General features: G+C 46.4%; 1 protein-coding gene across 4 annotated transcripts in view; it reads left to right on the forward strand.

The window, feature by feature from the left end:
• LOC140724463 (ribonuclease inhibitor-like) overlaps positions 1–12,216 on the forward strand; it is a 35,492-nt gene that overhangs the window by 21,109 nt on the left and 2,167 nt on the right. For 3 of the 4 annotated variants that reach the window (XM_073038911.1, XM_073038913.1, XM_073038914.1), the window contains 2 exons: positions 316–483; positions 868–1,196. The exons of the other annotated variant lie outside the window; for it this stretch is intronic. In XM_073038911.1, coding sequence (XP_072895012.1) covers positions 316–483; positions 868–955 — 256 coding nt within the window. In that variant the 3' untranslated portion in view covers positions 956–1,196. Of the gene's footprint in view, positions 1–315; positions 484–867; positions 1,197–12,216 lie in introns of those variants that run through there. 4 annotated transcript variants of the gene reach the window in all.

The following is a 12,216-nucleotide window of genomic DNA, read 5'->3' on the forward strand; positions in this document are numbered from 1 at the left end:
GAATGTGTTTTATTGCTCCCAGATCTTGTCATTCCCAAGTTTTACTGAGTGTTTGAGAGACTGACATCCATAACAATTTAATTTCCCTGATAATACGGTCTCAGCTGTTGAGGAAACCCTTCTGTCAGTCCAGCCAGACACAGAGGTTCAGACTGATGCCACTGCTGAACATCCAGGAGTGTCCTGGTGGAAAGCTGTGGAAGGAACAGTGTGGACCCACAGCAGATGATGGGGAATTTGTGGTCAGCAGGAGATCTGTCAGTGTGATGAACAAACCCTGGGAATCTCCTCATTCCTCATTTCTCTCATTTGCAGACTCAGTTGGACTGGCCTCACAGATTCTGGCATCGAGGATCTCGTCTTTGCTGTGACTACAAAACAGTCAGTGAGGGAATTGGAACTGGATTCAAACAACCTCACAGACCGATCTGTCTCTGTTGTCCACCACCTTATACTGACCCACCCGTGTCTTGAGCAGATTAAGTGAGTGTTTGTGGTAATGTCTAGTGTGATTAAATATCGGTGAAACCCCTGGGTGATACTTGTCTGGGAGTTTTGTTGAAATATAAATCCCTGTTACTGACAATGCTGTGTGATCTCAAACACATGAAAATTCTGGAAAACTGAAGCAGCACAAAATGCTGAAGGAACTCAGCAGGTCAGACTGCAATCGATGGAAAAGAGTAAACAGTCAATGTTTCAGGCAAGATCCTTCTTCAAGGACTCCCGATGAGTCTCAGCCCAAGTCATTGACAGTTTATGCTTTTCCGTAGATACTGTCTGACCTGCTGAGTTCTTCCAGTATTTTGTGTGCGCTGGTGTTGTGTAATCTGTGTTTTTCCTTTTTTATTCTTCACTCTGTTTCAGACTGTGGGGGAATCTGTTCAGTTCAGATGGAGAGAACAAGCTGAAGTCGCTGGAGGGAGCCAGACGAGGACTGAGAGTGATTATCTGAACATTCCACTGTGTGTACATCGCCAACCCTGGATCGGAACATTTCTCTCCCATTTCCCACCCTCCCCTTTAATACCAAACGTCCCAACTGGATCCGAGATAGTGTCCCCTCCCGTTGTGAAGTCAGATGCCTGGATGCAGTGTTGTCGTCGATCAGAATCAGGTTTAACATCACTGGCATATGTCATGAAATCTGTTATGGGGCATCAGTAAAATACAATACCTCATAAGACTGTAAATTACAGCAATCAGTGTATGTGTGTGTGTGTGTGTGTGTATATTTATTTCCAAAGATTATTGCAAAAAGAGGAAACATAAGCGGTAACGTTGTGTTAATGGGTTCAATGTCCAGCAGAAATCTGATGGCAGAGGGGAAGAAGCTGGATCGTTGAGTGTGTGCCTAACCCTAACCACCTTCCTCATGGACCCTGGATGATGGGGTCCTTTATGTTGGATGCTGCCTTTTCAGGCCATTGCTCCATGTAGGTGTCTTTGAAATACCCATGATGGAGCTGACTGAGTTTACAACTTTCTGCAGCTTATTTCAATCCTGTGCATTGGCCCCTCCCTCTCCATACTAGTCCGTGATGCAACCAGTTAGAATGCTCTCCACGGTACACCTGTAGAAATTCGCAAACGTACAAAATCTCCTGGAACTCCTCATGAAATACAGTGGCTGCTGTGTTGCCTCTGCATCAATATGTTGGGCTCAGGGTAGATCCTCAGATGCTGACAGCCAGGAACTTGAAATTACTCACCCTTTCCACTTCTAGTCCCTCAAAGAGGATTAGTGCGTGTTCCCTTGTCTTACCCTCTCTGAAGTCCGCTGTCAATTCTTTGGTCTTACTGGCATTGAGTGCGAGGTTATTGCTGCGACAGATCTGAACTGGCCTGTCTATCTCACTCCTGTGTGGCCTCTTGTCACTGTCTGAAATTCTGCCGACGATAGTTGTGTAATCAGCAAATCTATAGATGGCGTTTGAGCTAAGTGATCTAAGGCCACATGGAATGCCGGTGAGATCACTTCAGCTGTAGACATTGTGGTGATAGGCAAATGGGTTGTGGAGATATATCGGTAATCCTGAAGTCTTTATGAATTAGTAACTTCTGTGCAATGTAATGTGACAAAATGGAACCCAGGAGATCCCGAGGTGTGTTGCTGGTTTGGATGGGAAGCTTTGTGTTTTATGATAGGAAGCTGTGTGTTCATTACTATGACAGGAGATTTGTTTTACGGCTGGGGGCATGTTTGACAGCAGGGGTAAACTGGACAGTTTCTGAAGGTCAAAGGTCAGAACTAATTACTGACGAAGATAACAGAGGAATGTTATGGAACGGAGCAAAACCTCATTGCCGTTCTCTGTAAATTATAATCCTGCTTTGTTTGAGTTCTAAGTTTGAAGTTGTTTTCCAGACAATATTTGGCTGGAAAATATTAGAAGACCGAGTTGAATAGCACATGACAGAATTTGGAAGTTCCACCAAGATTCACTTGTCTAGGTTCGATAGCGATGTGGGAAATGGAGAGGACAGAAATGCCTCAGGGAATCTCCTTGCGGTCGCCAAAGGAAAAGTAAGTTTCTTTCTCATCCGTGGATTTTTTTACCCTTGGCAGTTAGATTTCGGTTTTCTCTCACTTTCATCCGATGGTCGATGCTATGGTGTTGCGCGGGTCAACATCTCGTCATGATTCCGACTCATCCAGCGTGACGATAGAAACTCTGAGTAAGAAAAGAGTGAAGCTTCAGGGCGACCTAGCGTCTGGGACGTGTAAAAGAGTTGTGCTGGATGGTTTTACTGTTGTCTTGTTTCCACTTCCTCATGGAACTGATATTGGAGAATCACAGATTTCGTACTCGCCAGGTATCTGGTTTGATGTGGAAATGTGGGCATCTCTGTTCTGGGTATGAGATGCCCACATTTCTGTGGGAAAAGGGCATCTGGGGGAAATTACTCATTGGTTTATAATTATATTGGGAATGTGATTTAATAATTTTGGAAAGGTTGGAATATTTTTGAGGGCAATTCTAAAAGTTGATTCAGTAATAAGACTGTTTTCCTTTATAGAAAGTAAAAGATGTTGTCCGCGACCTTTAACATATTGATTTTGAGTTTGAGATTCATTGGAAAATAGTTTTGATGCAATCAGTACTTTGTCATGTAAATTGTTTCCCCTTGATGATGGAGTCTGCATCTCCTCATTGGGTTTACAGTGAGAGAGCCCGACCCGACCCAACCCGACCCCTGATCCCCCCACCTCTGGCACAAGGAACTGCAGGACATCAGACCCCCTGCTGTCATTACATTAGACCTAGTGTGCAGGCTTAACTGGTCAGCAACCCCGTCACTCACACGGTCTCAACCAATAACAGGCGTGGATCTGCTTGGGTCAGGTACCACCCAGTGAAACCCCCAGGTCCTGTCACCCCGGTGGGAAGGGTAAAAGTGGGAGCCTCGCATATTCGGGCAGGAAAACCCAGTCCCCCACCCCACACACTTGGAGCGAGCTGATGACTGATTCAGCCGTGACCCGTCACTCGCGAAAGCACGGAATCGATTAATTTCAGGTTGAACTGTGAGGCACAAACTTTATCTGATTTTGGGAACGCGGGGGTGGGTCGAATAACGACTGCGGGGACGAAACCCCCTCCCATTGGTGAACAGAGATGTCAGTGAACCCACACGGTCCAATCGCTTTGACTCCCTGCCCTTTCTGCCATTACTGTCCCGAGCGATGTTTGATTGTTTCATTCGGGTGTGTTACAAGTTTTCTTGCTCCCTTCTCTGTGGTGTGTTATTTGCCCGAGGCCCCTCGCCCTTGCAGTACAACAGTTGTGTTTAATATTCCCTCCCTGGGTGGAGTTGCCGTCTGTTCCCCCGACGATCCCTGCACTGCAGGTAAAGAATTTTCAAGCAGGAAGTGTTGGGTGGGAAACATGGCTTCTCGACAGTACGTACAGAGTTTAGTGGAGGAGGCAGTTTGTCCCGTCTGCCTTGATTTCTTCACCAATCCGGTAACACTCGACTGTGGACACAACTTCTGCCTCTCCTGTATCACACAGAGTTGGGAAAAGGGAGGGAGAAACTACTGTCCGGAATGTAGAGCAAAGTTCTCAGACAGATCCCTCAGGATAAATTGGGCCCTGACAAGTCTGGCTGAAAAAGCTCAAAAATTAAACCTGAATCGGAAAGAGACGGAGATGAGATCTCAGTGTGAGAAACATCGGGAGGAACTGAAGCTGTTTTGTGACACGGACAAGCAACTGGTCTGTCTGATTTGTAGAGACGCGAGGGAACACAGGTCTCACAACTTCATGCCCATTGAAGAAGCTGTTGAGATTTACAAGGTAAGTACAAACAGACTTTATCACCTGAATATTTACAGTAATCTGATTTTACTGATGTTTTGTTCTTGAACCCAATCCCAGTGTCAAGTTAAATCATCCTTCGAATCTCTGACAGAGAAGAAATCTGCCATCCAGGATTTGGAACGGTGACAGAAACAGAAGATTTCTGGAGTGAGGGTGAGATCTGTTTCCAGTTTTCCGGGTCTGTGTGGTTTAATTCTCTTTATTGCCGGGTAACATCAACCACCACCTTTCATTTGACAGGAACAGTCACACAGTCTGCAGGCCAACGTCACATCTGAATTTGCTAAAATACACCAGGTTCTGGCTGAGAGAGAGCAGCGCCTACTGGGCGATCTCAGGGCAGAGGAGGAGAAGATTCTGAACACCATGGAGAAAAATCTTCAGGAGATTGAAGAGAATTTAACCTCTGTAGAGGAGAAACTCTCCAAGTTACAGGAACAGATGAATGAGGAAGACAGTGTGATGTTTCTGAAGGTGAGGGATTGTTGTTGAGTGAAAGCCCACAGTCTGTTCTGGAGCAGACCTGCTCTTGTCACCAAACTAATAGATCGAGAGTCTCTCTGGTCTTCCCCAGGATTGAGCTGCTGGGACCTGCATGCTGAGTTATTGAAACAGAGTGAGACAGACAGAATAGGAAGCAGAGCGAGTGTGTGAGAGATAGAGATACATGTATGAAGAAAGGAACACTCTAATTCCCTGCTTCTCTCTTCAGTTTATGAGACCATTGATGTGGAAACAGCCAGCCTGAACATCGAGGTGTCTGAGGATCTGAATCGTGTGAGAGGGACCGGCATCCAGACCAGTCTCCCGGACACCAGGGACAGGTTTATCAGTTTGTTTTCTGTTCTGGGATTGAAGGGATTCACATCAGGAAGACATCACTGGAAGGTGGAGGTGGTGGGGAATCTGGGCTGGGGGGTGGGAGTATTCACAGAACCTGCACCCTCTCTGTAGGGTCGTGCAGTGTCACGAGAGTTAGTGCTGCTGCCTCCAGAGACCAGAGTTCAATTCCGGTCATTGGTGTCTGTGTGGGGTACAGGGAAGTGGGGAGAGGGGGTATTGGGCTGATGGGATTGCTCCCCTGAGACTAGATATAAAGACCCAGATGGGAGTGTGAGAGAGAAAACGTTACAGAGAGAGAGAAATTACTTTAGGGCCACTTTGGTAACAGTGTTTCTCGCTCTGTGTTTAGTGAGGAGTACAATGAACATGGAGATTGGGGAGTGAAACTGTTGTCTGAGGCTCTGAGGAACCCGGAGTGTAAAGTACAGAAACTGGGGTAAGTACCAGACTGTGGGGGATTGGGGATGATCATCACTCCATCGATCTCCAATTGAAGATGCTGCTGCACAGCCTGATTAACAAGCTCTCACCTCGGGCTCCATCAGGGCCACTCGCCTCCCCCTCTGCAAGGGTCAGAGTGTTTTCAATGCAGTCTGTTCACCTCAGGTCACTGTGTGTGTCTGAGGTGGAATCAGCCCTACAGGAGCCTGTGTGTGTGGAAGGAGAAGGCAATTGCCTTTACCCAGTTCCCTGTGGGGACACGGACCCGGACCACAACATGTTCAGGGTCAGATTGTGTGTTGAACATTTCTCACTGATGGACTTAAACTTGACTCAGTGCTTTGGTAACTTTAATTCTCCAAATTTTGACCTGGAGCTGGTTATCACTGAACTTAAAACCTTTACAACCCTCAGCTCTCAGTGTGGGGTTGGAGAATATTCTTGTTGTGGTGAAACCGGTTTGCAATGTTGGTGTTTCCCCGAAGCAGCATTGTGTCGGTGTGGTGACTGGGTTGGGATGTACAGTTAACATAGATGGTGAGTGGAGTCCCCTGCAGGGTTGGTTCTGTGGGCACAGAATGTCTGGACAGATGGAGAGGCAGTTGTGTTGTCTGACACCCTGTCCAGAGGATGTCCTCTGGGATGATGTGAGGAACACAGGGATGTGCCGGGTTTTTCTGTGGAGTCGGGACAAGGGGAGGGGAAGCTGGGAGTGTGGAAGGTTACACTGCCTCACTGTGATTCAGTATAGAGCACAAGGTCCAGAGTGGTGGTGTACTGTGGAGTGGGGCTGGGATGTAGAGGGTGAACACAAATATACAATGTCCCCTGGGTTCTGCCATTTGTTCTGGGGAGATTTGAGTGTTTCCAGTTCGGAAGGTGCAGTGATGTTTATACTCACTGGTGTCTGATGCTGGACATTGGTGTTATCAGTAATTGTGGGTTAATAAACACTGAACATTACAGTGGGTATTGGTGAAAGTGGGATTAATAAACCCTGGGATTAAACTTCTCATCTCTCTCTGATCCACAGTCTACGGTCTGTCGGTCTACAGCTGCTGGTGTTGTGGATCTCGTCTCTGCTCTCAGTACAAACCGCTCACTGACAGAGCTGGACCTGGCTGAGAATGAACTGGGAGATTCAGGAGTGAAACTGGCCTCCGAGGCTCTAAGAAACCAGGAGTGTAAAATACAGAAACTCAAGTAAGTACCAGACCATGAGGGTTTGGGACAGATCATCTCTCCATCGATCTCCAGAGCCCGTAGAAGGGGCCCTCAGTTCGGGCTCAATCAGGTCCACTCTCAAGTTCAGTGTTAAAGTTTATTGTCAGGGGTAAATATAACCAGGGTGTAAGTGTTGTGAAAATCAGCTTCTTGCAACAACAGTACAGAACATTAGAAACATGTCAGAAATTAATTTCAGAAACTTAAATGAACATTTATTGCACATAAATCGCACAGTAAAGGAAAACGAACATAATCAAATCTTTGTGCAAGTTGAGGGAGTCTTGTCTGAGATAGTAAGAAAACTCTTATCTATCTCACTCTTGTACACGTCCTCATTACCATTTGTGATTCTGCGTTGTCATCCGTGAATCTGCAGACAGTTTTGTTGGAGAGCTCAGCCACAGAGCCAGTGGTTTAGAGAGATTAGAACAGGGCGCAAAAGCACACAGCACTCAGGCATACCAGTGTTGATGTTGAATGAGGAGGATGAGGAATTCGAGGATACGGTCGTGGGATGAGGTACAGAGGCCCATGATTGGACAGAGAAGGTCAGTTTAAAGTGGACAGTGGAGCTCAGTGAGGAACTGTAATCAATGATTTCAGTTGTCCAGCCAATTCAGAACAGAGTGGAGAGCCGTAGAGATGGCATCTGCTGCAGGCCAGTGGTGGTGTTATTTGAAATGAAGAGGGTCCAAGTGCTTATTGAGGCTGGAGTAGTCTTAAGCCTTCTTCAAAAATCAGAGCGCTTTCAATTCAGCCTGTTCACCGCAGGAAACAGTATGTGTCTGGGTTAGAATCAGCTCCTCTAACAAACTACAGGGGATGTGTGTGTGGGAAAAGTTGAGCTGCCTTTACCCAGTTCCCTGTGGGGACACGGACACAACAGGAAATTACTGACCAGTTGGACACCATCAGTCCCACAGGGAAAGGTGTCAGACCACAACATGTTCAGGGTCCGATTGTGTGTTGAATATTTCTCACTGATGGATTTAAACTTGATTCAATGTTTTGGTAACTTTAATTTTCAAACCTTTGACCTGGAGCTGGTTTAATATTCTCACTGAACTGTAAACCATTGTAACCTCAGCTCTCGGTGTGGGGTTTGGAGAATATTCTTGCTGTGGTGAATCCAGTTTTCAGTGTGGGTGTTTCCCCGAGGCAGCATTGTGTCGGTGTGGTGACTGGGTTGGGATGTACAGTTAACATAGATGGTGAGTGGAGTCCCCTGCAGGGTTGGTTCTGTGAGCACAGAATGTCTGGACAGACGGAGAGGCAGTTGTGTCGTCTGACACCCTGTCCAGAGGATGTCCTCTGGGATGATGTGAGGAACACAGGGATGTGCCGGGTTTTTCTGTGGAGTCGGGACAAGGGGAGGGGAAGCTGGGAGTGTGGAAGGTTACACTGCCTCCCTGTGATTCAGTATAGAGCACAAGGTCCAGAGTGGTGGTGTACTGTGGAGTGGGGCTGGGATGTAGAGGGTGAACACAAATATACAATGTCCCCTGGGTTCTGCCATTTGTTCTGGGGAGATTTGAGTGTTTCCAGTTCGGAAGGTGCAGTGATGTTTATACTCACTGGTGTCTGATGCTGGACATTGGTGTTATCAGTAATTGTGGGGTTAATAAACACTGAACATTACTGTGGGTATTGGTGAAAGTGGGATTAATAAACCCTGGGATTAAACTTCTCATCTCTCTCTGATCCACAGTCTATGGTCTGTCGGTCTCACAGCTGCTGGTGTTGTGGATCTTGCATCCGCTCTCAGTACAAACCGCTCACTGACTGAACTGGTCCTTGCTCAGAATAAACTGGGAGATTCAGGAATGCAACTGGTGTCTACGGCTCTGAGGAACACAAAGTTTAAAATGCAGAGACTTGGTTAAGTAGCAGACTGTGAGGGATTAGGACAGATCATCACCCCGTAGTAACAGGCCCTCACCTCGGGCTCCAACGGGTCCACTGAAGTTCAGTGTTAAAGTTTATTGTCATGGGTAAGTATAACCAGGATGTAAATGTTATGACAAACGCAAGGCATTTGATGAGGTTCCCCATGCAAGGCTCATTCAGAAACTGATGGGGCATGGGATTCAAAGAGACCTTGCTTTGTGGTTCCAGAATTGGCTTATGCACAGAAGGCAAAGGGTAATTGTAGGTGGTTCGTATTGTGCATGGAAGGCGGTGACCAGTCGTGATCCACAGGGATCTGTTCTGGGACCCCTGCTCTTTGTGATGTTTGTAAATGACCTGGATGAGGAAGTGGAGGGATGGGTTAGTAAGTTTGCTGATGACACAAAGGTTGGGGGTGTTGTGGATCGTGTGGAGGGCTGTCAGAGGTTACAGTGGCACATTGACAGGGTGAAGAACTGGGCTGAGAAATGGCAGATGGATTTCAACCCAGATAAGTGTGAGGTGGTTCATTTTGGTAGGTCAAGTTTGAAGACAGAATATAGTATTAATGGTAGGACTCTTGTCAGTGTGGAGGATCAGAGGGATCTTGGGGTCCGAGTCCATAGGACACTCAAAGCTGCTGCGCAGGTTGACTCTGTGGTTAAAAAGGCGTACGGTGTATTAGCCTTCATCAATCGTGGGATTGAGTTTAAGAGCCGAGAGGTAATGTTACAGCTATATAGGACCCTGGTCAGACCCCACTCGGAGTACTGTGCTCAGTTCTGGTCACCTCACAACAGGAAGGATGTGGAAACCATAGAAAGGGTGCAGAGGAGATTTACAAGGATGTTGCCTGGATTGGGGAGCGTGCCTTATGAGAACAAGTTGAGTGAACTCGGAGTTGACGGAGGATGAGAGGTGACCTGATAGAGGTGTACAAGATGATGAGGGGCATTGATCGTGTAGATCAGTGGTCCCCAGCCTCCGGGCCGCGGACCGATACCGCGCCATGAAGCGTGCAGCGGTAGCCGGAACGCTCCCAGCGCATCTTTAAGAAAAAAAAGCCGAAATAAACAAGCTAATTAATTAGATGCGGCCCGGCACGTAAATGTCGGCCCAGATCAGGGGCGAATCTTTATGGGCGGCACCTAATTAATTAGCTTTTTATTTTGGCTTTTTCCTTAGGGTGCGCTCCGGCTACCGCTGCACCCATGTATGCTTCGCGGAGTGCCCGGAGGTTGGGCACTACTGGTGTGGGTAGTCAGAGGCTGAAATGGCTGACACGAGGGGGCACCGTTTTAAGGTGCTTGGAAGCAGGTACAGAGGAGGCGTCAGGGGTAAGCTTTTCACACAGAGAGTGGTGAGTGTGTGGAATGCACTGCCAGGGTGGTGGTGGAGGCGGATACGATTGGGTCTTTTAAAAGACTCCTGGACAGGTACATGAAGCTTAGAAAAATAGAGGGCTATACAGTAGGGAAGTTCTAGGCAGTTTCTGGAGTGGGTTATGTGGTCGGCACAACATTAGTAGTTCATGCAGTCATAAATAGTAAGGTTGTGTGTGGTGGCAACAATCTTCTGAGGTGTGTATATTTCAATGCAAGGAGTATTGTGGGGAAGGCTGATGAGCTGAGGGTGTGGATTGACACGTGGAACTATGACATTGTTGTCATTACTGAAACTTGGCTACAGGAGGGGCAGGACTGGCAGCTCAATGTTCCAGGGTTCTGATGTTTCAGACGTGATAGAGGCAGAGGGATGAAGGGTCGGGGGGTGGCTTTGCTAGTCAGGGAAAATATTACAGCAGTGCTTCGGCAGGACAGATTAGAGGGCTTGTCTACTGAGGCCATATGGGTGGAGCTGAGAAACAGGAAAGGTATTACCACATTAATAGGGTTGTATCATAGACCACCCAATAGTCAGCGAGAATTGGAGGAGCAAATCTGCAGAGAGATAACAGACAACTGCAGGAGAAAGTTGTGATTGTAGGATATTTTAATTTTCCACACATTGATTGGGACTCCCATACTGTTAAAGGTCTAGATGGGTTAGAGTTTGTGAAATGTGTTCAGGAAAGTTTTCTAAATCAGCTAGGGAGAATGCAATATTAGATCTCCGATTAGGAAACAAGTTAGGACAGGTGACGGAAGTGTGTGTAGGGGAACTTTGGTTCCAGTGATCATGTCATTAGTTTCAACTTGATCATAGATAAAGATAGATCTGGTCCTCGTTGAAGTTCTAAACTGGAAAAAGGCCAAATTTGAAGAAATGAGAAAGGATCTAAAAAGCGTAGATTGAGACAGATTGTTCTCTGGCAAGGATGTCGTTGGTAAATGGGAGGCCTTCAAAGCGGAAATTTTGAGAGCGCAGAGTTTGTATGTTCCTTTCAGGGTTAAAGGCAAAATGAATAAGAATAAGGAACCTTGGTTCTCGAGGGATATTGGAACTCTGATAAAGAAGAAAAGAGAGATGTATAACATGTATAGGCAACAGGGAGGAAATCAGATGCTTGAGGAATATAAAAAGAGTAAGAAAATACTTAAGAAAGACATCAGGAGGGCTAAAAGAAGACATGAGGTAGCTTTGGCAGTCAGGGTGAAGGATAATCCTAAGAGCTTCTACAGGTATGTTAAGAGCAAAAGGATAGTAAGGGATAAAATTGGTCCTCTTGAAGATCAGAGTGGTCGGCTATGTATGGAACCAAAAGAAATGGGAGAGATATTAAATGGGTTTTTTGCATCTGTATTTACTAAGGAAAGTGGAATGGAGTCTATGGAAACAAGGCAAACAAGTCGTGAGGTCATGGAACTTATACAGATTGGAGAGGAGGAGGTGCTTGCTGTCTTGAGGCAAATCAGAGTAGATAAATCCCCAGGACCTGACAGGGTATTCCCTCGGACCTTGAAGGAGACTAGTGTTGAAATTGCAGGGGCCCTGGGAGGAATATTTAAAATGTCGATATCCATGGGTCAGGTGCCAGAGGATTGGAGGATAGCTCATGTAGTTCCATTGTTTAAAAAAGGCTCAAAAAGTAAGCTGGGAAATTATAGGCTGGTAAGTTTGACATCGGTAGTAGGTAAATTATTGGAAGGAATACTAAGAGATAGGATCTACAAGTATTTGGATAGACAGGGACTTATTAGAAACAGTCAGCATGGCTTTGTGTGTGGTAGGTCATGTTTAACCAATCTATTAGAGTTTGTCGAGGAGGTTACCGGAAAGTGGATGAAGGGAAGGCAGTGGATGTTGTATACATGGACTTCAGTAAGGCCTTTGACAGGGTCCCACATGGGAGGTTAGTTAGGAAGATTCAGTCGCTAGGTATACATGAAGAGGTAGTAAATTGGATTAGACATTAGCTCAATGGGAAAAGCCAGAGAGTGATAGTGGAGGATTGCTACTCTGAGTGGAGGCCTGTGACTAGTGGTGTGCCACAGGGATCAGTGCTGGGTCCATTGTTATTTGTCATCGATATCAGTGATCTGGATGATAATGT

Source organism: Hemitrygon akajei, unplaced genomic scaffold (assembly GCF_048418815.1).
Source record: "Hemitrygon akajei unplaced genomic scaffold, sHemAka1.3 Scf000231, whole genome shotgun sequence".
NCBI classification, from domain to species: Eukaryota; Metazoa; Chordata; class Chondrichthyes; order Myliobatiformes; family Dasyatidae; genus Hemitrygon; species Hemitrygon akajei.